The 23477-nt window shown below is 65.8% G+C and overlaps 2 protein-coding genes across 3 annotated transcripts; one reads left to right on the top strand and one right to left on the bottom strand.

Annotated features, from left to right (window-relative positions):
• The first annotated feature begins 6824 nt into the window (after nt 1-6824).
• RNF126 (ring finger protein 126) lies at nt 6825-15981 on the top strand. Of its 2 annotated transcripts, none has more exons than XM_070624645.1 (9): nt 6825-7038; nt 12534-12592; nt 12747-12810; nt 13046-13290; nt 14191-14259; nt 14380-14449; nt 14937-15030; nt 15155-15270; nt 15340-15981. In XM_070624645.1, exons 1-9 carry the CDS (start codon nt 6964-6966, stop codon nt 15487-15489), a joined length of 942 nt encoding a protein of 313 aa, XP_070480746.1. In that variant the 5' UTR covers nt 6825-6963; the 3' UTR covers nt 15490-15981. The 2 variants fall into 2 exon arrangements, with proteins under 2 accessions (XP_070480746.1, XP_070480747.1); XM_070624646.1 differs by having other exon boundaries at nt 6853-7038; nt 13079-13290.
• A 605-nt stretch (nt 15982-16586) lies between these two features.
• On the bottom strand, nt 16587-19703 carry FGF22 (fibroblast growth factor 22). Its single transcript, XM_008511563.2, has 3 exons — nt 19402-19703; nt 17762-17865; nt 16587-17671 (listed from the first exon to the last, which is right to left on the bottom strand). The coding sequence occupies exons 1-3, from the start codon at nt 19613-19615 to the stop codon at nt 17477-17479; spliced, it is 513 nt and encodes a 170-aa protein (XP_008509785.2). The 5' UTR covers nt 19616-19703; the 3' UTR covers nt 16587-17476.
• Between the last annotated feature and the right edge of the window lie 3774 nt (nt 19704-23477).

The following is a 23477-nucleotide window of genomic DNA, read 5'->3' as shown; positions in this document are numbered from 1 at the left end:
CCAGACTGACCAAGGCAGACCCAGTCGTGTAATCACCGAACTGATGGTTTGTAGGGGCCACAGACAACAAAATGCATAGACAAACAAATGAATGTATAACTTCAAAGAGTGGCAAATGCTTTCGGGAAAAGAGAGCAAGGGTATCTCCCTGGGTGCCTGTGCCTCCTCGCCCTGTCCCCTTCCAGCATCCAACGCCTACCCCAGGTGTGGAACAGGATCCCTGCAGCCCCACTGCGTGACTCCTCCGAGTTCTGCCCATGCAGATGCCACGCTCAGAGCCCTTTCCCCACTGTTGGCCACCCAGCCTGACCGTGTCCCCCAGCCAGCAGCCAAGGGCCACGTTTCTGCCCGGCTGTCGTGACCCGGCCTTGGTCTCTGACAGTCCAAGAGGATGCTCCCGGCTTGGGGAACGGGGCGGGGACGGGATACCATGTTCTCACCAAGGGTGTGTTGGGGCCCGGACAGCGTGACCTTGGCCGAGACCTGACCCCGCCGTGGCTCCGCCACCCCGGCCTGGGCTGTGCAAATCAAAGGGTCATTGTCAGCCCAGCGTGGGTTCGAAACCGAGGCCAGCTGCCAAACGCCTCCTGCTCCCCAGCCTGGCCCGTCTCCCCGACCCGGAGGCCGTGCCCTGGGTGACCTTGGGCAGGACACTGGCCCTCCCTGGGGAGCCCCCTCGCCCGTGCCTCCCATTCGTGCCCTCCTCTCCACCCTGACCCGGCCTCAGCTCGCCCCCTGCAGCCCGCTTCCCACCCCAGCTGCCTACCCGGCCCCCCAACTCAAACACCTACTGCAACGCCTGGTAGCCCCTGCCCGCCGCCATGGGCTCCTCCCTGCAGGTGACAGTCCAGTGCCATCAGAGCTGTGACGGGGGACGCTGGACCTGACCCGGCCCCGGGGGAGACCGAGGCCGGCTTCTCGTTTCAGTCGAGTCTGACTGAGCGGTGGGGGGAGGGGGTGTGGGGACAGAAGGCACCGGACGTTTGTGCCACGAGAAAGGGGAAGCCCAACTCAAGGGTGGTCGGCCAGACACGACCCCCGAGATGTCTGGGGCCTGATCCCCGGACCCCGCGAGTCTGTCACCCGTGCGAGGGGACTTGCAGGCAGGATTCAGTGAAGGGCCTTCCTCTGGGGACAGGACCCCGATCATCCCGTGGGCCCCAGGGGACCGCGGATCCTGGAAAGCGGAGGCCTCTCCCTCTGCGGTCAGAGAGGCGGGCCGTGAGCAGGACGGCCCCCGCGGGGCTGGCTTTGAAGACGGAGGAAGGGGCCTCGGGCCAAGGAATGTGGGCGGCCTCCAGCTGCTGGAAAAGGCCAGGAACAGACGCTCCCCCGGAGCCTCGGAGAGGAATGCGGCCAATTCCTCGACTTGAGCTCCACGGGACCCGCGTGGGACTTCTGACCTCCGGACCCGGAAGAGACAATCCGTGTGGTTCGAAGCCACCGAGTTTGGGGCAATTCGTTACAGCAGCCAAAGGCGGCCGACACCGGTGGGCACAGCAGAGGGGGTCCTGTGCCCCGGTGACACCGTCCTGGCCTCACAGGGAGCGAGCACCGGGAGCAGGAAGGTGTTGGGGTCTCCCTGGGGCTGCCCTTGAGGCCTGGAGGGAGAAGGAGGCGTCTGGTGGAAGCCCACTCCAGGCTGTGCCGCCTCGGCCAGGCCGCGTGACCTCTCTGTGCCCAGGTTTTCTCATCTGCAAAATGGGCACAGATCCCAGTTCTGCAGATTCCAGCCAGGCCGCGAGGGCCGGGGCACAGGAGGGCGGGATGTGCACCCACAGATTCTGGTTAGTCAGCCGGCAGGTGTTTGCCCAGCGTGAAGAGTCTTTGCTGCCCGCCTCAATGCTGTGAGGCAGACACCCATTTCACAGAGGGGGAAACTGAGGCTAGAGGCAGGAAAGTGACTTCTTGGGAGTCACAAAGCCCCACAGGCTGGGAACTGGAGTCAGAACCAGGGGAGCAGGGCTCCAGGACTGGCGCGCTGAGCCCCCTCGGGGCAGGGCCCTCCCCTCTCTGGACTGTGCGGTGAGGGCCGGCCCCTGGGTCACGGCCAGCATCCCCGCTCCCAGCACCAGATTTGCCTTTGTGGAGTCACCTGCTGCAGTCCCAGCCAAATGGCCCAGGAGGGGGCGCCAGCCGATAAGAAGCACCTGACCGTCAGCAAACCAGGAGTCGGCCCCGAGACTTTTGTGGGGAAACTGACACCCAGGTCCTGACCAAGCCCGAGGGGAGGGGTGTGAGCCTGGAGCTGCAAGCGGCTCCTGCCCAAGGCCAGCCCCAGGGGACACGGAGCCAAGAGGGGCAGCAGCAATTCCCTGTGCTATTGTTGGAGGCCCTGGATCCAGCCATGCCTGAACTCCTCCTCCTCGATAAGATAAAGCTGGTTTAAGCTGCGCGTCTGTCGTTTGCAGCAGACAATACCACCTTCCAGTAAGCCCGTTCACAATTTACTCAAGTGCGGCCTCTAGGACTCAGAGCAGCGGGTTCTGCAGTGTCTGTAGGAGGCATGCGCACCCGGATGTGCCAACCTCTGCCTCCAGGATGCTGGCTCCTCGAGCCAGAAGGATGGCTGGTACAGACTCTATGTCAGCTTAGTGCCTGAGAGCTGGGGCTGTGGGAGGCCAGGTCCTGTGGGTTCTCTGATGGGGCATGTGATGCTGATAAGCGAGGAGGCCCTGTAACTCCCCCGTCGCCTGTGCCCTCGCCCTCCCACGCCACCTACGGCTTCCCCTGGACTCCCCCACGGAGTCCAGGCCTGCTCCATCCATGCCCCTTCCCACAGCAGCTCTTCCACACCGCCCCCAGGGGTCCCCCTCCCTGCAAAGGGACCCAATTTCATGCAGGAATCGGCAGCCACGTTAGCAACAAGAGGCAGGGCCCGCCCTCAACCCCAAGCTGACTCCTGATTGGCGGACAAGTGATGCCAGCCCCTCCTCCTTGCTGGCCATTGGTTCAGACACAATCATGTGACCCAGCTCTGACCAATGGCAGGAGGGATGGCCTGCTGGGGCGGGGCATCGAGGAAAGACAGACGTGGGGCTGACTTTCTGGACATGACTCACGAGAGCTCGATGTATTCATCTCCTGTTGCAGCTCTGACAAATCACCACAAATTGAGCTGCTGGAAATAGCAGAAATTTATTAGTTTCTAATCCGGGAGATCAGGAGTCCGACATGAGTCTCTCTGGGCTAAAATTGGAGACGTGTCTGGGGCCATTCTTGGGGTGATGGCAATGCTCAGTGCCCCGCTGAGTTGTCATTGAGTGAATAAAGGACGGTCTTGTCCCTGCCAGGACAGAGGTGGAGGGACCCCCCCCCCCGCCGTCCTTTCCCAGGAGGCAGCCTCCGCCAAGCCTTGAAGCTGCCACCGTGGGCGAGCGGCCGCCTCCCTGGGCCTCGGGTGGACTAGCCGTGGCTTCGTGTCTGCGGCCGCGGATCCCCCGACTTGGTGAGTGTGCGCCTGGCTCGGGGACGAGGCCGCCACCTTTGGAAACACCCCTGGGCGTGTTTGGGATAGAGGGTGAGGGGGCTGCCCCTTTGCTGGAAACCCCGCACACACAGCTCCGGGGGCAGAATGACGACCGCGGTGCGTCTGGGGTCTGGGCGCGAGTGAGTGTGCTGTTCCAGAAGCTCATCTGCAGGTTCAAGTCGCTTCACAGCCGTTAGCGACGCTCAGAGGCCTCGGTCGGGAGGATGGAGCCGGCCCCGTCCCCACGGCCCGGCCCCGTCCTGAGGTCTTGGCCTGTGGGATCCACAGCCAGCGAGGAACCGGGACCCAGACCCGCAGGTTCAGTCCATCAGGACGTGGCCGCCTTGTGGACAGCGGCCTCGGGGCAGCGGGGGCTCCGGGTCTGGGTGTGGCCGCCCGAGGGGCCAGGTTCACAAAAGGCCGATTGAACAGAACCCGGAGGCCTGGCCGCCTCGAGGCCCCTTCCTGGGTGTTTGCCCCTCAAACCAGAAGAAGAGAAAACCACAAAAAACAAGAAGTGTCGGCCAGAGAGTGGAACAACCCAAAATACGTGAAATAAAAAGTGAAAAATAAAGAACAACACAACCCAAAATATCCGCAAAATCAGAATCAAAACATGCAAACAGAAAAAGAAATACAAAATACAAAACAAAAGTGTGACTAAAGAGAAAAAGACAAAATATATAAATAAAAGAAAAATAAGCAAAAGTGCATAAACATATGGTGGCCTATTCGTACCTGCAGGAATATTCACACCTGTGATGATGTTTACACCGATAGGAATTCACACCCATCAGAACATTCACACCTGTAGGAATATTCACATCCATAGGAATATTCACACCTGAAGGAATGTTCACAACCATCAAATATTCACACCTGTAAGGAATGTTCACACCCACAAGAATATTCACACCTGTAGGAATATTCACACCTGAAGGAATATTCACACCTGAAGGAATGTTCACACCCATCAGGATATTCACACCTGTAAGAATGTTCACACCTGAAGGCATGTTCACACCAATGGAATATTCACACCTGTCAGAATGTTCACACCCATCAGGCCATTCACACCTGTAGGAATGTTCATACCCATCAGAATATTCACTCTTTTAGGAATATTCATATCTGTGGGAATGTTCACTCCTGTAGGAATACTGACACCCACAGGAAAATTCACACCCACTGGAATATTCATACCTGTGGGAAATGTTCACACCTGTGGGAATATTCACACCTGTGTGAATGTTCACACCTGAAGGAATGTTCCCTCCTGTGGGGATTCGGCCGGGAGGGGCTGTGGCTTCTCTCCAGCCCCAGAGGCCGCTCCCCGAGGCCTGATTCCAACCCAAATCAGTGAACACGTGGAGCCTCAGGGCGCTCAATGCTGCCAGTGCACCACGTTCATCGTGGCTCCGTCACAACCCCCATGCAATGTTCCAGCCTGAGAGAATGAAACGAGTGCTCCACGGCTCATCCAGTCCTAAAACCCTGGCAGGCAGGTTCTGCCACCTGCTCAGAGAGGTTAAGCTACTTCCCAGGGTCACACAGCCAGGGGGGCTTGGTGGGATTTGAACGTGAAATGAGCCAGAGACCGGGCATGAGGCCTGCGGCAAGCGACCTGGGGTTTCCTGGATTCCCAGGGACGGGGCCTGCGTGCTCTCTGGCGGTCAGAGCCGGAATGGCCTGGACTCACCCCTGAGCCTTGCAGGGGACCACCTGTGGTTGGCAGACCGCTCTCCGTCCGCAGCCGCTTGGCCTTCAACACCCTTTATAGACAGGCTCCAATTCTTAATTCCTCACACCCTGGCTCCAACGCTCCCTTCTGCAGGGAGCCCAACTCCAACCAACTCCTACTCATTCCTCAGAGCCCTGGCTCCAAGGCCCCTTTCCCTAGGAAGCCCTGTCTGTCTCCCCAGGCAGAGCCAGGCCCACCCTAGGCTCGACCCTAGGACTGGGGGCGTCTGACCCAGCTGTCCCCCCACGGGTCCGGCATGCAGCCAGTGCTCCGTGGATGTCCGCTGGGTGGACAAAGACATACACGCGCGGTTGGACTGACACTCAGGGGCATCCCGGCCTGCGCTGGGTCACGGTTTCTATTAATTTTGGGGGGCGGTTAGGTTTCCTCCGCGCTCCCCCTCCCAGAGGCCCCCAGGCTGTCCCACCCCAGAGCATCATGGAAACAAGGCCACGCCCGCAGGCCTCCGACTCTCTTCCCCCGTGGGTCACACTGCGGCCCGGAGGGCAGCCGACCCCCAGACCCAGGAAAGGCCCTCCCGTCCGCATTCGCGCCACTCGCGTTCACGGAATGCCTGAGTCCGGCCGGGAACAAGATGCAAAATCTCTTCTGCGGTGCGGCTGACCCTACAGCTTATCAGGTGGAAACGAGCGCTGCTGAGGACGGCTTCTCGGCAGGTGAGACGTTTGGGCGAAGACTTGAAAGAGGTGAGGAAGGGAGCCACGCCAGTGTCTGGGAACGGTGCACCCGGCGGAGGCACAGCCAGTGCAAAGGCCCGGGGGTGAGGGCGCGCCCGGCGACCCAGGAGCAGTGAGGACGCAGAGGGGACAGAATGGTGGGACCTCACCCGGGAGAAAGACTGAGGGCAGCGGGGGTCTTTATGGGTTTTGGAGAAGAGGAGGGGAACGACCCCGCCCCGCGCAGGCCCCGCCCCTCGTCCTCTTCCGCAACCTCGGGGACCGGCCCCGCCGCCAGCTCCAATCCCACGTCCTGATCCGGGTTGCCAAGGAGCTAGGCCCCGCCCCTCGCAGGCCCCGCCCCTCACTCTCTTCCGCAACCTCGGGGACCGGCCCCGCCGCCACCTCCAATCCCACGCCCGGATCTATGTTGCCAAGGAGACTCGGCCACGCCCCCGCAGGCTCCGCCCCCGACCTCTACCGCAACCTGGGTAACTGGCCCCGCCCCCAGCCGCAATACCGCGCCCAGATCCAGGTTGCCAAGGAGACTAGGCCCCGCCCCTCCGCAGGCCCCGCCCCTCGTCCTCTTCCGCAATCTTCGGGCTGGGCGCTGCCGCCAGCTCCAATCCCACGCTCGGATCCATGTTGCCAAGGAGACTCGGCCCCGCCCCGCGCAGGCTCCGCCCCTCGGGCTCTGCCGCAGCCTCCGGCCCAGGCCCCGCCCTCAGTCTCAACCCCCGTGCCGTGATCCGGGTTGCCAAGGAGACTAGGCCCCGCCCCACGCAGGCCCCGCCCCTCGTGCTCTTCCGCATCCTCCTGGGCTGGCCCCGCCCCCTGCCTGTTTCCCCTCTCGAGGATCGCCCTCCCTAGTTTGCTCCTCGGCGGCCACCGTCGCCGCGGCCTCCTCTCGCCGCGCGCCCCGCCTGTCCCGCGTCCGCGCGCGCCGCCGCACGCCGCGCCTGGCGTGCGTGCCGTGCGTGAGCGTGCGCGGGCGCGTCGGCCGGCGAGGGAGCAGCAAACGGCCGGCGGCGGGCGCCGCGCGGGGGGCCGGCGGCGCGGAGGAGGCGGCGGTGGCCATGGCTGAGGCGTCGCCGCAGCCCGGACGGTACTTCTGCCACTGCTGCTCGGTGGAGATCGTGCCGCGCCTGCCGGTGAGGCCCGGGCGGGAAACTGAGGCCCGCGGGGGCGCGCGGGCCGCGGGAGGCGGGCGCGGGGGCCGCTCCGGGCGCGTGGCCGCGCCGGCCCCGCCGGTGGACGGCGGCCAGGCCCCTGCCCGGTGCCCCCTGCCCGTTCGGGCCCGACGGCGGCGGCGGGCGGAGGTCCGCTGGGCGCGGGCGCGGGGGCGCGGGTCGGGACGCCGGGGTCCTCCGCCGCGGGTGGCCCGGGGACGGCGGCGCTGCTGGGCGGGCGGGGAAGCCGGGGCGCCGATCTCCGCCGCGGGCCGGCCGCGGGGGGACGAGGAGGCGGCCCGCGCACCGGGAGAGGGGCCGCCGGGCGCGGGGCCCCTCGCACCTGCCGGGCGCGCTCCGGGTCCCCGATCTCCCGCCGTCGCCGGGTTCGAGGGCGGCGGGGCCGTTTCGGTCTCGGAGCCGGACCCTTGGCCTGCGCGCCCGGCGGTGGGGGTCCCTGGAGGCGGGCTTGCTGCTGGAGGCTGGGGGCGTCATCCTAGCCCCGCGCAAGGGGCGCGAGCTGCAGTCCGGGTTTGGGGTGCAGAGAAGGGACCGGCGGGGCAGCTCCCCGCCCTGCAGAGGGGAGAATAGAAGCAGGGCCGGGGGTGAGCGCTGAGTCGGGGGGCTGGGACCTGCCCTGCTCCCCTGCAGCCTCCCGGAAGTCCTGTTTCTGCCTCTTCCGGCTTCCTGTGCCCGGGCCTCGGGTCTGCGCCCCGATGGTGGCAGGCAGGGGCCTGTCTCCCGCCCTGCGGCCCCTCGCAGCTGCGTGAGCCCCAGGACGGCCCAGGTCTCGGGATCGCCCCACAGCGGCCCGTCCACAGTCCCCGGGAGGCCCGGGCCGTGGCTCTGCGGCCGGCCTGGCTGGCTGCGTGCACGGCCACCGTTTTGGGCCTCCCCTGCCCGGGCCTGCACAGGGCCTGGTGTGGCCAGCTCCTGGCCATGTGGCCTTGGACCCGGAGGACCCTGACCTTTTCTGACTGTCACTGGGCCCGGGAGGAACTTCCTTGTCGTGGAACCCGATAGCGACAAGGTAGCCGTGACCTTTGCCCCCAGCCAGGTGCCAGCGTAGAGCAGCCACGGCAAGTGTCTAGTCAGGAGAGTCGAGACGTTCAGCTGAGCGGGCCGGCGGGAGGGGCTTTGGGTGGGTTTGGAGTAGGTTTCGGGGAGGCCTGCCCGGTGATGTTGTCAGTAGGGACACACGTGGTGTCCTGGGGGAGGAAGGCGGGCTCCTAAGCCGGCGGCGGGGGTGGGTCCCTGCCAGCACTCGAGCCCCTGGAACAGGCTTCTGCTGGCGGGAAGCTGGCGCTCTGAGCTGGGGGAAGGCAGAGCTGGGGGAAGGCGGGCGGGTTCCTGTGATGCTCCTCCCACCCTGAGACGACTGGCTGCTATCAGGGGCATCTTCTCACGCTCCTGGACAGGGTGGGCGCGCCCGCTCAGGGGGCGTCTCCACAGCAGCTGGGCCCTGGGCTCGGCCGTGGCACCCCACGGAGGCCGCCCCCAGCTCACTGCGTCCCAGCTGCGTGTCTCTGGGTGTGGCGCTCAACCTCCCTGGGCCTCGGTTGGTGAGATAATCCAGGTGCATTTGGGGGGTCCAGGGGAGCGCATGTGGGACCCCCAGACGCACAGGGAAGGGCAGGCGGCCGGCTGGGCGGGCATGTGGCAGCAGGAACCAGATGGGCCGGCTGGCACACAGGCCTGGACTCGATCTTCCCAGGATGTGAGAGCGCTGGGGGCAGGGTGCATGGCTGGTTTGGTGCCCGGACAGCAGGGCGTGGATGTGGAGCCTCGGCGGCAGGGTCTGCCGTGCTCACGTCCCCGGGGCTCACCCAGAGGCCAGGCCTAAGTCAACGCAGGTTCCTGCCGGGGGGTGAGCGGGCGCCGCGTCCCTCACGCCCGAGCTCCTCGTCATGGCAGATCCTACGGTGGCCTCTCCATGCCATTGTCCGTGTGGTGAAGTGTCCCTGAGCTCACGGGCAGGTGGGGGACGGCCAGGCGCGGGGTCAGCACATGTGCCGGGTGTGTGCGCGACAGATGCAGGGGTGGCACGCGGCCTCCGGCAGCCCATGGGGTCCCCGACGTCTGGGGGCAGACAGGCGTGCACATGCTGCGCTTGGCCCAGTGACAGCCGGCCAGCATTGCCCTTCGGTCCGGGCAGGTCTCTCCCAGTGACGTCTGAGGGGGGAATGTGGGGGTGGAGAGGTCCCTCGCATCATCATTCCCTCGGTCTGCCCCGTGCCCGGAGCCCTGCCACCCCAGTGGCACTGGGAGTGTGATCGCTCAGGGCCATCCGCCTCTCCCGCTCCCGCCTCAGTTTCCCTAGCTTCAGCGTACGCGCCCGGCCGTGGGCCTCCATCTGTGGTGTGCAGGAGTGCGGGCATGCTGGTGGTGCTGTCTCCGAGCGCCGCCGCAGCTGGCCTGGCAGGTGAGCTGGGCAGGTCCTTCCCCTCCAGAGCCCGCGTCCGCCCTGTCACCGAGGAGGACCAACGTGCACCTCCGCATGTGTCTTGGGTGGAGTGCTCAGAGCATTTAGCGTCAGCCTGTGTGTCTGTCCGTCCTGGGTGCTCTGGCTACCGCTGTTACCATGGTGATGGCACTGGGCAGCCCCATTCCCTCCCACCCCCTCCCAGCACAGGGAGAGCCACCGGCCAGAGACAGGCGCCTGCCAGTCAGGGCCTCAGGAGAGGGGCCGTCCCCGCCCAGGAGAGGGTTCTGCTCCCTGGGCACACACCTTGCCCCAGGGTCCCCTGCTGGGACATGGGTTTCTGCCATTGGCCACCCGGACCTCATAAGATCCCTGGGTTGTGCCCTCGGGGGTGAGCACGGTATCTCGGGGGAGACCCCAGATTAGGTCCCTTCCCCACCGCCCGCGAGCAGGGACTGGCTGCCTGGAGTCTGGGACCTGCTGTTCTCCTGGGGACGTGCTCACAGGGCAGGGCGCCAACACAGCCAGCACTTAGGCCTCGGCCCTCGGTCCTCGGCAGCTGCGGATCTTGGAGCCCCGGGGTTGAGGCCGTCTCCACTTTCAGGTGGGGAGACTGAGGCTGGCAGGCGGGAGTGCCATTTGAGCTGAGACCTGACTTCCGCGAGGGGGTGACCAGGTAGATCTGGGGTGGCCGCTCCGCATGGGAACCGTGGCTGTAGGAGCGGCCAGCTGGTGTTGTGACAGGACGCAGAGCGTGGGGTCCAGGGAGGGGACAGACGGCGCCAAGCGACAGGCAGGGAGGGCAGAAGCCTGGGCTCCTCATGCCGCCCTGCCATCCCGTTGCTGGGAGCCTGGACCTTGCTGGGCCCCGAGCCGAGGGCGGTCAGGCGGCCCCTGGTGCCAGGGCCAGGCAGGGCTCAGATTTGTCCATGACTCGCCACATTTAAGGGTCTGATTCCCGGCGTCCTAATTTCGGCCCCGTCTGTCACCCTCCCCGGGCCCTGCTCACAACCCGTGTGGCTGCGCTGCCCGCTGTGTGAGACGGGAACAACAGACGGGGCCGGCGGGAGGGCCTTGGGGAGTGGCCGGCCCAGGAGCCCCACTCCCAGGGATGACCTTCGTGGTTACTCACGGGGCCTCCAGCCGCATGCGCCCACGCTCCTTCTCAGGAGGGCAGAAGGCTGCTGGCCTTGCCGTTGTTTGTGACAGCTTGAGAGATGACCTAGTCGCCTAAGGTGTCCACTTGGGGCCCTGCACCCATCACCTCTGCCAGTTCCAGAACATTCCATTCTCTCCAGCCTTTGGCACCCATGAGCCCCCTCTGTGGATCTGCCTGTTCTGGATGTTTCACGTCACTGGGATCACACGCCGTGTGTCCTTCTGTGTCTGCTGCTCCCCCTGAGCGTCGTGTGTTCAGCTCCGTCCACGTGCAGCTGTGTCAGGGCCTCATTCCTTTTCACGGCTGTGTCATATTCCAGCGTGTGGGGGCACACGTGTGTGGATCCATTCACCTGTCGATGGACACTGGGGTTGTGTCTGGCTGTTGTGCATTGTGCCACGGTGGTGCACGTGTGCAGGTCTGTGTGCAGGTCCATGTGGACACGTGTGCGTTTCTGGCGGGCGCATGCCTGGGAGCGGAATTGCAGGCTGTGGTGACCACTGAGTTTCCTGAGCACCTGCTGACCGTCCCAGGGAGACCGCCCGCCCCCCGTTCCACCTCCTCGATCCTCCAGTACCCAGCACTGGCTCCTGGGTCTGAGCCCGGCCCCCGGTGGGTGTGGACGGGGTCAGCTGGGGTCTGCGTGCGGTTCCCGGGCCTGTCATGCTGAGCCCTTTTCTCGGGCTCGTTGCTGTCCTGAGTTTCCTTTGGAGAAGGTCCACTCTGACCCTGTGGCCACTTTTTCATTGTGTGGGTTGTGTGTTTGTCATTGGACCGCAGGGTTCTTTCACACTCTGGACATGAGTCCCTGCTGCTTGTGGCTCCCGCCTGCCTCCTCGCTCAGCTCAGACGGCGCCCCTTGCCTCTGACGCCCCTTTGCTTTCGGCAGCAGAAGCAGGTGGGACCATGGCATGCGCCGCGGTGCACCTGCTGTCCTCGCAGAGGTGCCCGGCGCTCCCCCAGGAACCCCACAGGGAAGGCCCGTGCATCGCCCGTGGTGTTGCTCTCTGTTGAGGGTGGGCCACCACCAGCTGCGATTCAGGCCCTGGACGTGAACAGCCCGCACTTTCTCACACTCTGCACACGGGGCCGCGCGTGGAAATGTCCCTGGGCAGAGGCAGCCTGGGCTGGTGTCCCGTCCATTTGTGTGGTCTTAGGGACACCTGTGCAGCCCCCGACTGACAACATGTGGCTCGGTTTTGGCGCTGATGTCCCTCCCCATCCCCGGGCTGCCGTGCGCTCTCCGTCTGCCACCTGGCTGGTGGTCTGGGTGGGCCCGTGAAGGTGGGGGCCTTGCAGGGGGTGTTGGCTGTGTGCCTGGGTCTCGCTCCAGCTGGAGGTCGCTGGCCACATGCTGGGGCTGCCAAAAGGTTCTAGAAATGCTGCTGTGGGATGTCCGCAGGCTGGTCCCTCGGCCTGGGTGGTGCTTCCTGCCCTCGGCGGCTGCCTTCCCGGGAGCCGATCTGTTCTGAGAGCCCGAGGCCCTCAGACAGGCGCTCGCCCTGTCTCCGGGGCCGCGTCTCGGCACGGGCATGGGGTCATTTGGGGCATCCTCATGTCCCCTGAGTCAGGAATGTTCACTGGCCTCTTTGCTGCAAGCCTCGTCAGAGCCCCAATCAGCGGGTGGGATGTGGCCGAGTGGAGGCCCTGAAACCCCATGACGTCTGTCACTGAGGGGACTGCAGGCTGACCCTCCGGGCGGTCACGGGGTCCGACCCCAGCTCCTGGCTGTGGGGATGCAGGGATGCAGCTATGGCTGCCGAACATCCGTGCACCGGCCCCGCCAGCCTGGCTCCTATCCGCCACTCCCTGGGGCCAGGCCAGGTGTCCTGCAAGCTGCAGACGCCCCCACATGGCCGGGCCCCCGCGTCGCCCTCACTTGCTCTCCTCCCACAGGACTATATCTGCCCGCGATGCGAGTCCGGGTTCATCGAGGAGCTTCCGGAAGAGCCCAGGTAACACGTTCGGGCTGCGGGGAGCAGGTGTGGCGGGCGGGCGGGTCCCAGGCAGCCGGCAGCAGAGGTCCCTGCTGTCGGGTTCTGTCCAGGGCGCGGGGTGTCCTGCCCTGTCCTGCGGGCCACCCGCCGCTGACTGTGCCGCGTCCCCCAGGAGCGCAGAGAGCAGCTCAGGCCCCTCCACGGCCCCCTTGGACCAGGGCCGGCAGCCGTTCGAGGTGAGTCGGCCCAGCCCCCAGGACACGGGTGGTGCCTCTCACTAGCGGGAGGAGTGGGCACAGCCCCCTGTCGGCAGCCGCGGGCCTCCCTCGGACAGGCTGGCGCCCAGCTCCCCACGGGGTTCCTCTTACCTGCCCCACGCGGGGCTGTCCCTTCTCCCCACCCCCTGGAGCCCTGACCAGCCCAGCATCTGCGCGGCTCCTGCCCGCGGTCACGGCGCCCCGCTCCCCACAGAACGTGGACCAGCACCTCTTCACGCTGCCGCAGGGCTACGGGCAGTTCGCCTTTGGCATCTTTGACGACAGCTTCGAGATTCCCACGCTGCCCCCCGGGGCGCAGACCGACGACGGCAGGGACCCTGAGGGCCGGCGGGAGAGGGAGCCGCACTCCCGCCACCGCTACGGTGCCCGGCAGCCCCGCGCCCGCCTCACTGCTCGGCGGGCCACCGGCCGGCACGAGGGCGTCCCCACGCTGGAAGGGTGAGGGCGGGGCGCTCGCGGGGCTGCCAGCCTGCCCGCCCTGCTCAGGCGGAGCAGTGTCCGCCTTCCGGAAGGTTCTGTGGGCTTGGGGGTGTGGGTGCTGGCCCTCGGCTGGTCTCTGGGCAGCACTGCCCGAGCCCACCATGCAGGACGGGGTTCGGGGGCCGGGGGCTGAAGACGCGGCAGCACCTGGGCAGGCTGTGGGCCTCATGTCACTGAGTGCCCCCGTCACCTTGCTGAGAGGGGTCTGCACCCCTCAGATGCCCCCACCACATCACTGAGCCCCCAGCCCCCACCCAGGTGCAGGGTCAGCACTGGGTCGGCTTGTCTAACCGGGGACACAGAGGACGGACTGTTGTCCACAGGGACAAATGACCCGAGCGTCCACCCCCAGCCCCGTCCCCCCGGACACAGGGCCTCTCCCCCATCTCTGCGGATGGACCGTGTCCGTGACCCTCCCCTGACTTGAGGAGCCTGCACTCCCGCCCGGTTCCCCTCCGAGAGTGGGAGGGCTTCCCGGCTCAGGACACAGCCCGTCCCTGATGCCCAGGTGTCCACGGCTCCCACACCACCCCGCTCGGGCCCTGGGTCCCCTGTGACCTCGCCATGACTTCCGCCGCTGTGTTTTGTGGTTGCTGCAAACGGTACAGCAGGGCCGAGCTGGGGCTCCTGGTGGCTCCGGGTGCCCAGGACACGCCCGGGGTGAGGTGGGGTCTGGGGTGGTGACCGGTGACACCGCCGTCCAGGCCGCAGGCATAGGGGCATCTACGGCTTCTTATGTGGCTTCCTTTCCTGGCCGGGCATCTCGTCTTTGGAAACACTTCCTGGAGGCGCTGCGGGTGCGCACGCGGACGTGCCCTGCCTCCTCATGGCCCTGACGGCGCTGGCGCTCTGTTCCAGGATCATCCAGCAGCTGGTCAACGGCATCATCACCCCCGCCACCATCCCCAACCTGGGCCTGGGCCCCTGGTGAGCAGGCGGGTCCCCCACGTCCCCCGCCCCTCGACCTCGGCCTCTCCGCCCTGGGCCCCTGGTGAGCAGGCGGGTCTCCCATGCCCCCTGCCCCTCAACCCCGGCCTCTCTGCTCAGGGGCGTCCTGCACTCGAACCCGATGGACTACGCCTGGGGGGCCAATGGCCTGGACGCCATCATCACGCAGGTACGGGGGCCTCCTCGCTCCTCCCGCCAGGGCCTGACGGGCTGCACTCCCTGGAGGACGACATGTGGCCCCGGCTCAGCCGCCCTCCCTCCCAAGGCTGCAGGCGCTGGCCAGACGGCCGTCCCCGCACCATGGGGCAGGGGACCCACGAATCCGGGCCTTGTGTCACGCGGGTCTTCAGGGCCTGTGCTCCTTGTGACATTGGCGGCACCGGTGAGGCGGGGGTGTCGCCTTGTCAGGGCCCCTCCCTGCTGAGCCGGCTGAGTGTCTTGTCCCTGGGACACGGGCGCCAGGCTGTGGCTGAGCCCCCGGGAGGGCTGTGCTGTCCCCTGGCCGTGGTGCTCCCAGTGCGAGGTGACACTGACGAGATAGGCTTGGGGGTGTTTGGGGACCAGGACAGAGGGCTCCCATGGAGCTCCTGCTGGTGACGCGGCCTCGCGTCCCGGGCCGCCCGCCCCGCCCGCGCACCCGGCCTGTTGTCTTTCAGCTCCTCAACCAGTTTGAGAACACGGGCCCCCCGCCCGCCGACAAGGAGAAGATCCAGGCCCTCCCCACCGTCCCCGTCACCGAGGAGCATGTAGGTGGGTGTCTCGCGCCTGGGGACGGGGTCATCCTGCGGGGGAGGTTCCCCAGTAGGGCCTCTGGCGGGGGCTCCTGAGGCCACGTGTGTAGGTCTCGGTGTCATGGCCGCTCGTCCCGCCGCAGGCTGCGGGCTGGAGTGCCCGGTGTGCAAGGACGACTACCGGCTGGGCGAGCGTGTGCGGCAGCTGCCCTGCAACCACCTGTTCCATGACGGCTGCATCGTGCCCTGGCTGGAGCAGGTGAGCGGGCGGGCGGGCCGCGCCCCCTCCCCGCCCCGCCGCCGCTGACCGCCCCCTCTGTCCCCGAAGCATGACAGCTGCCCCGTCTGCCGGAAGAGTCTCACGGGACGGAACACAGCCACCGATCCCCCGGGCCTGGGCGGCGTGGCCTTCTCCTCGTCCTCGTCCTCGTCCTCCTCCAGCTCCCCAGGCAGCGAGAACCCAGCCAGCAGCGCCTGAACGGCGTCCACGTGCGCACAGGGCCCACGGCCCAGCCTGGGAGGCCCCACGGGGCCAGGACTGTGGGGCGGCCGCGCTTGCTGCGGGCAGAGGCTGGAGCACCCGCTGCCTCCCGCCGTGGGGAAGCTTGCCCTCCCAGACGGCCCGCGGGCCTGCGAGGGGCACAGGCACACGTGGCCCCGGCGTCCGGCCTGCCCCGTCTGTCTAACCTCGCTCTCTACGTGTTCGGCGGTGGAAAGGTTTTTATAATTTTAAATTATTACTGCTTTGAAATAAATGGACGTTGAGCTCACTCGCGGGCCCGCATGATCTGTGGAAGCACAGGGTGGAGCCGCTCGCGGGGACTCGGGACCAAAGGACGGCCTGGGACAGCACAGCGACCGAGCACGACCCGCAGAACCAGAACCAAGCGAGAGCAGCACGGCCCCGGGGTGTCTTCACAGGAAGCCTTGCTTGTGTCTGGAAAGCTATTAAAATACACCTACGTGGAAAGAGGCGGCGGTCGGCGTGTTCCTTCTGTGCCGGCCCACACTGTCCACACCGCCGTCCCCGCCGAGCCCTGGACGCGGGCCGTTGACGGTCAGCCAGGAGGAGAGCCTCACCTTGTTGCAGATGTGAAGCCACAAACCCCGTCTGCGAGGGGTCGGGGGCCGTCGAGGCACCGCCTCTGCCTGGCCCCCATGGCAGCCCCCACGACCATTCACGGGGCCTGTTGCAGGTGCAGGGTCACCGGCGGGGGGGCCCCCTGGCCTGACCGCAGTGAGCGTGCAGTCTGCACCCCGTGAGTGCCCTGACTTTGCTCTCTGTACGTGGAGTCGGGGGAGGGGTGGGGGGAGGCGTTGGGGGAGGGGTAGGAGGGGCCCCCGCAGGCCATCGTCATCCCTATTTCCTAAAAGGGAAACTGAGGCTCAGGGTGAAACTGCGGCCTGGAGCTGGGGTCTGAACTGGTTCTTGGCTCCACTCCTCTGGCTGCTGGACATCCCCCTGGGTGGGGGGTCTGCGGTGCAGTGTGTCCACCCCTCCCTGGAGGACATGGAGCCCTCGCCCGCTCATGGCGCCCACTCCCACTGCCCGCCCCGCGAGGACCGAGCACCTCTGGAGACTTGTGTTTAATTAGACCCGCCTCAGACACCATATCCACGCTCCCTGTGGCCACAGTGACGAGTCACCAAAATTTGTCATCTCACGTCCTGGGGTCAGGAGTCCGACATGGTCCCACGGGGCTAAACCCGGGGGGTGGGGGTGGGGCGTGGGGGGCAGGTCCTCACGGAGGCCCCAGGGGAGGAGCGTGTCCCGCCTCCTCCAGCTTCCAGAGGCGCCGCGTCCTGGGCTCGGGGCCCCTTCCTCCGTCCGCACGGCCAGCAGCGCAGCGTCTCCATCTCGGCCTCTGACCCCCCCGCCTCCCTCTGCTCAGGACCCTGGGATGACCCTGGGCCCCGGGAATCCAGGGTCACCGCCATCCCAGGGGCCTCGACTTAACCCATCTGCAGAGTTCTCTCTGCCTTGCAAGGTGACAACGTCCACAGGTCTTGGGACTGGGGCTTGTCACTCTGTGGCGTGTCCGCGTGGCCCTCTGCCCTGACCCCAGACCCCTCGCTGCGCCAACCGCCTGCTCCAAGCCTCTGCCCACTTGCATCCTGGCTGGAGCGCCCTTCTTGGACCTTCCGATGGCCGCACGGCTGTACCCGGTTTCCAGCCCAGGAGGTGCACTGTTGGGGCCGCCCTGCTCTGCAGCTCAGGACTGGACGCTGGTGGCCCCGCTCAGCTCAGTGTCCACCTTCCTGCAGACCCAGATGGCAGCTCCCCAAGTGCCAGGCTGCATCTGTGGGGGTCCTGCACACAGTAGGTGCTCCATTAATGCTTTTGAGACAAATGAGTGGCCGCACACGTGTTCAGCCATGGCCTGGGCCTCCCCCAGCCTCTGGCTCTGGCTGCCTGGCTCTGGCGTCTTCTGGAATCTGTCCGGCTGTTCCCCATGGTCCCTTGGTCAAGACACCAGGACGGGCAGGAAGTGCGTGGATAGGTGGTGCACCCGCGTCCGGCCACCACGACGCGGGGCCCCCTGCCCGTCCAGCGCCAGGAACATGGGCCGGCCACGGTGGCGCCAGCGGACCGAGGCGTATGTGTTGTAGCCGTTCTCCTCAATGCGCTCCCGGAAACTGCAGTGGGCGGTGCAGACCCTCTGCGGGCAGGCGGGCGGGTGAGCGAGCGCCAGACCACCCTCTCCACCGCCACCCGCCCGCTGGACACCCCTCCCCACCCGCACACTCACCGACCCGTAGAGGCGGCCCCGGCGGCTCATGGCCACGTAGAAGCCGGTGTGCACGGCCTTGAGGGCCACAACACCCACGCGGAGGGAGCGGATCTCCAGGACGCCTGTGGGGAGGGACCCGGGGTGTCCACACACCGTGCATTCCACGCGCTGACAGCCGCTAATGCTGCCTGAGCGCCAACCGTATGCCAGACCCCACAGCGGCCCCAGGTGGGAGGTGCCCACTGTGCCCACTGCCCAGAAGGGGAAACTGAAGCCTGGGAGGTGGCAGAGCCAGGAGCCAGGTCCCGGCCTCATCCCTCGACGGGGGACCCTGGGAGAGGCCCGTGCTGCTCTGAGCCCCTATTTCCTGTCCAGCGAAGCAGGGCTGGGGGCTGCCCACAGTCTCAGCTCCACCTGTGCCCTGGGGCCGACTCGAGTCCAGGCCTTGCCCCTTGGTCTTCAGGCTGGACTTGGATGCCAGAGGCGACGGGGAGCTCCCTCCTGCCCCACGGGGCCTGTGCATTTCCTGGGCCAGGCACCTGGCTCCTCTCAGTGTGAGGCTGTCGGGCCCACCTCCTCGGAGAGGTCCCGGACCTCCCAGGCGAAGTGGCCGCTGTCAGCTCCCACGCGTCTCCCTGTCACTCCTTCCCTCCTGCTGCTTTACTCTCTGCTCTGGGAGCCCTGATGTGGGCTGTCCTGGTGGCTGCCACGTCCCCGTGCCCAGTGCAGCACACGAGGGGCCCAACTCAGGATGCCTGAACTAAGGACGCGGCCCGGATGGGGAAACGGAGGCTCAGAGAGAAGCAACCACTGTCCCAGGCCACCCTTCCCGGCTGTGCCCACCACCGATGGACCTGCCCGGCCAGTCTCCGGTCGTCGCCCTCGTCTGACGAGCCTAATGACAGCCTCGGGAGCCCCAGATGAAAGCAGCCAGCCAGGGCAGGGGCCATTATCTGCCCCGATGGTGACTCAGGAGCGGCCAGCGATGTGCTCGGCCCCGGCACCCCTGCCTGGGCCTCAGAGCCGTGGGGTCGCCGGCCGCCCTGGTCTCCCAGCTGTCCCCAGCCCCACCTCTCTGCCCCTGCGTCTCCTCTTGCCTCATACATTCCACAAACACTTATTGAGTGCCTACTGTTTGCTGGGTGGGGCAGCAGGGACAAGGACTCCAACTCGATGGGGTTCTGGGCATCCAGGGGCCCCAGCAACCCCACTCCCCCTACTATGTGACCCCGGGCAGGTCATGTCCCCTGTCTGTGCCTCAGTTTCCCCATCTGCGAAATGGGTATCTACGGAGAAGTAGAGGGATCCCCAGTACAGACAGCTCCTGGCTTGGTTTTGCAGTGTGGGGAGTCCAGAGCTCAGAGCCCAGAGCCTGGCTCTGCCTGCTCCAGGGCCCTTCCTGGAGCCTCAGTTTCCCCTCTGTAAATGGGCCCAGTGACCCCCAACCTCAGCTCTTCCGCAAAGACCTTTCTCTGCTCCTGAGCCAGGGCTGAGCTGGCAGCAGCTTCTGTGACCCTCACCTCCACCGTCCACCCCTCCCACCATGTGGATAGGGCCCAGCTCATCCTTATTATTATTACTGCAGCCGTTGTTGTTACTGTCCGCCCATCCGCCCTGTAGCCGCCTCCCCGGTCCCCGGACAGCCCCCAGCGACTCACTGTCAGGGCTGTGGCGCCAGCGGGTGCCCTGCACGCGGCCGCTGGGGTCCACGCCCAGGAAGAAGTGGGTGGAGGAGAAGAGGCGCCGCCAGCGCACGTCGCCCTCCAGGTGCGGGTAGCTGCGCGCTCTCCGCGGACCGCCGGGGGTCCCCGCGGCGCCGGGCGCCCGCGCCAGCAGCAGCCACGCCAGGCCCAGCCACAGGCGGCCGCGCATGGCCCCGCGCCCCGCTCGCCGCCCGCTCCTGCCTCCCTGCTCGTCCGCGGCTCTGCCATCGCGCGGCCGGGGGGCGGGGCGCCCGACCCAGACCCCCGCGCGGGCCAATAGGGAGTCTCGTGGGCGTGGCCAGCGCCAAAGGGGGCGGGCCTGGGCGGGGCCGAGGCCTGGGAGCCGACCAATGGGGAGTCGGAGGCCTGCCAATGGGGCTCCTCGGGGGCGTGGCCAGCGCCGGCGGGGGCGGGGCGACTAGGCGGCGGGGCGGGGCCATTGGAACGCGCGCCTGGCCTCCCACGTGTTTGTCCTGCGGGGCGAGGAGCAGAGAGTGATGGGCAGACGGACAGATGTGTGAGACACAGAGACGGGGAAATGGAGATGCCAGGGGATCGGGCCGGTGGGACTCATCCTCCCTCCAAACTGGGGCTTCCTGAGAGCCAGGCCGCGGGGCACGGGCTTCGCGCAGGGTGGGCGTGGGCGCCGTGGCGGGGAGCAGAGGGGCAGTTGGGGCGGTGTGCACACAGGTTTGGGCAGGCGGGTGGGGGGAGTGCGGTGGGCCAGAAGGTGGCGACGGGAGGATGACACGTGGGCGTGTCCGTGGCTGACCGACGGGGACACGGATGATGACCGAGGCCAGCACCCTGTCCTGGGCGTCCAGAGCTGCACGTCCGAGGTGGCAGGAATGGGGCGGCCCCGTGTACACCCACACTTGCGCGTCATTTAGAGACACACCCGGGCCCCAATGGGCGCCAGGCCGTGCCCTGGGCCGAGAGGGGGACCCAGGGAACCTTCAGACTCAGAGCTAAGAGACGTAACTGACAGGCAGGGAAACTGAGGCCTGAGAGGGGCAGCGACTTCCTCAGGGCTCCAATCCCCGCCCGTCTGCTCCCCTTGGCCCGTCCTGTGGCCACAACCCCAGGGGACATCTTCAAGGTGACCAGCCTGCCCTGGTGGAGGGCTGGAGGGGTAACCGGTCCGGCCGGACACCCGATGCCTTCCTGCTGGCCCTGGGGATTCCCCATCCCTCTTCCCGGCCCAGGAGGACCACGCAGGGGTGTGGCAGATGCCCGAGCCCCAGGACCCAGGACTGAAACAGGGGTGTCCCCATGGCTCATCTCTCTGCACTCGGAGCCCGGAGGTCAGCCCCCAGGGGACCCTGCGTTTGTGTTGGCTCCCCTGGAAAATGGGCCGGGAAGGGGAGGCTGGGAGGATGTCTGGCATGAGATCATCCACGCGCTCACGGGGCGGAGGGCAAGGCTCGCAGACTTGGAATAGCATCCTGGCTTCCACGGGGCCCGTGGGACGGGATGGGACCCACGCCCGGGGAGCCGGCTCTGCCCAGTGTTGTTGGAGTTTATTTAATAACAGCTTCACTGGGGTGTAATTCACATACCACACAACTCACTTGTGTGAGCTTACAACCCAGTGTTTTCAGGACAGAGCTGTGCACCCATCACCTCTATCTGGTTCCAGAACATTCCATCCCCCAAAGAGAAGCCCCCGTCCCCATCAGCATCACTCCCCATCCCCCCATTCCCAACCCCTGGCCCCCACGAGCCCGCTCTCTGTCTGTGGATCTGCCTGTTCTGGATGTTTCCCGTCCATGGGGTCCCACGCCGTGTGTCCTTCTGTGTCTGCTTCTCTCCCTGAGCGTTGTGTGTTCAGGTCCGTCCACGTGCAGCCGTGTCAGGGCCTCGCTCCTCTTCACGGCTGCGTCATATTCCAGTGTGTGGGTGGACACATTCATCCGTCGATGGACGGTTCTTCCATCTTTCGGCTGTTGTGAGTCCTGCTGCCCTGGACACGTGTGGACGGTTTTGGGTGGACATGTGTTCTCATTGCTCTCGTTTATGTGTCCAGGAGTAGGCTCGCTGGGTCGTATGACAATTCTGTGTCTAGCTTTTTGAGGACCTGCCACACTGTTCCCCACAGCAGCTGCACCATTTACGTTCCCACCAGCCGTGCCTGAGGCCTCCAGTTTCTCCCCGTCTTTGCCGACCCTCGCGGTCGTCCTTGGTTCTGATGACAGCCATCTTCGTGGGGTAGAGTGGGTCTCACTGTGGTCTTTTGAGACTTCAAGCCTACAGAAGGGTCGTCAGAGCAGCACAACGGACACCTGGTTCCTGGATCCACTCCTGATTCTGTACATTCTTCTTGCTCTGTTGTCAGGAGAATGGGTCGACACACGGAGCAAATTCACACCAGGGAATACTACGCAGCTGTGAAAAAGAACAAATCCCCGAAACACACAACGTGGATGAATCTCAGACGCCGTGCTGAGTAGAAGCAGCAGGACACAAAAGAGGTCCATTTATGTGATGTTGTCGAACAGGCAAAACTGTGGAACCTTCTTCCGTGAGCGGATCTGTGACACTGAGCCGCAGAGTGGGTGTCGTTTCACCTCTCAGCACATCAGAGCAGGTCCTCAAGGCCCAGTCCTCCATCCTAACCAAGCTGCAACCTAACCCACCATCCGTGCCCAAAGTTCCCCTGCTGTCCCCACAGCGTCCTCAAGTGGCTTTCTACCCCGATTGCACATCCCGGGGTTGGGCTCACACAGCCTTTCCAGTTCTCCCTTTCAGCTCCGTGATCAGCGGGACGACGGCCCCCAGAGACACATCCAGTTTAATCCACGGAGCCTGCGGATTTTCCCTCATTTGGAAGAAGAGTCTCGGCAGATGCACTTAGATTCAGATTTTCGGATGGGGAGGTCGTCCTGGTGGACCCTGGACGCGGTCACGTACAAGAACGAGACGGGGGGACACCCGACACGACACACAGCAGAGGTCACGTGGAGACAGAGGCAGAGATGGGGTGACATGGCCACAAGGCCAGGACGCTGCAGCCCCAGAGGCTGGAAGAGGCGGGAGGGACCCTCCCCGGAGCCTGGGGGGAACCGCGGCCCCGTCCCCCGGACCTCAGCCCCCTGCTGCCGACTTTGGACTTTCATTCTCCGGAAACTTGAGGAAACACATTTCTGTTGCTGAAAGCACCGAGTTTGTGGTCATTTGTCACAGCAGCCCCGGCACCTGATACCGTCTCTTCCAGCCGCAGACCCTGCCCTCCCCGGCCTTTCCCGTTGCCCACACTTCCGACGTCTCCCTCCCACAGCCGGGGTTCACCCCAACGTCAAGGAAACGCGGGGTCACCATCAGGGTGGGAAACCCGTGTTCGACGTCGACACGCTGACAAGGAGCCGTGAAAGGAAATAGGATGAGAAGACGACGACGTGACGGCCTCTCAGGTCACAGCCCGGCAGCCGAGATGGGAGTCAGTGCAGGGGCCACAGAGGGAGCCCCCCCCGTGTCTGAGCGGGAACTGAAAGAGTAGCTTTCTCACCACCGAGACCCGGGACCCCAGCTCTTGGGGACGTTCTGACGTCCCACTGAAGACGAGAGGAAACCAAGGCAGGAGGAGAGGAGAGAGAAGTCGCGAGTCTTGGCTTGCGGCCCGGGTTCCTGGCCCTGCGGGTCTGCTGCACGCGAGGGGGCGTCCCTCTGTCCTGGGCAATCAGCCCGGCTGATTCAGCCCCCCGGGGCCAGGAAGGCAACCCCAGGTGTGAGTCAGGACTGAGGTCATGGCCCCCCGGGCACATGGGTGGGCTGGGGCACGTTCGAGAGGACGCTGCAGCCTGCGGAAGACATTCCCAGCCGGTCGCATCACGGTGCTCAGGCCGCGTGGGCAGCTGCGTCTGGAATGTGCTGTCAGGAGGCCTGCCCGGGGGGTGGGGGTGGTTCTGGCTCTTCCGGAGCACAGGTCCCGCCTCCACTCTGGAAAAACCGAAGCCCTGGCATCTGGGGACCGGTGGCTACTTGAGCCCAGGCCCCTAAGGCCTGCCGTGGTTGTCTCTGCTTCCTCTCCCCAC

This window comes from Equus przewalskii, chromosome 6 (genome assembly GCF_037783145.1).
Source record: "Equus przewalskii isolate Varuska chromosome 6, EquPr2, whole genome shotgun sequence".
NCBI lineage: Eukaryota > Metazoa > Chordata > Mammalia > Perissodactyla > Equidae > Equus > Equus przewalskii.
Note: the sequence above shows the minus strand (reverse complement) of the source record. Positions and strands in the feature narration are given on the sequence as shown.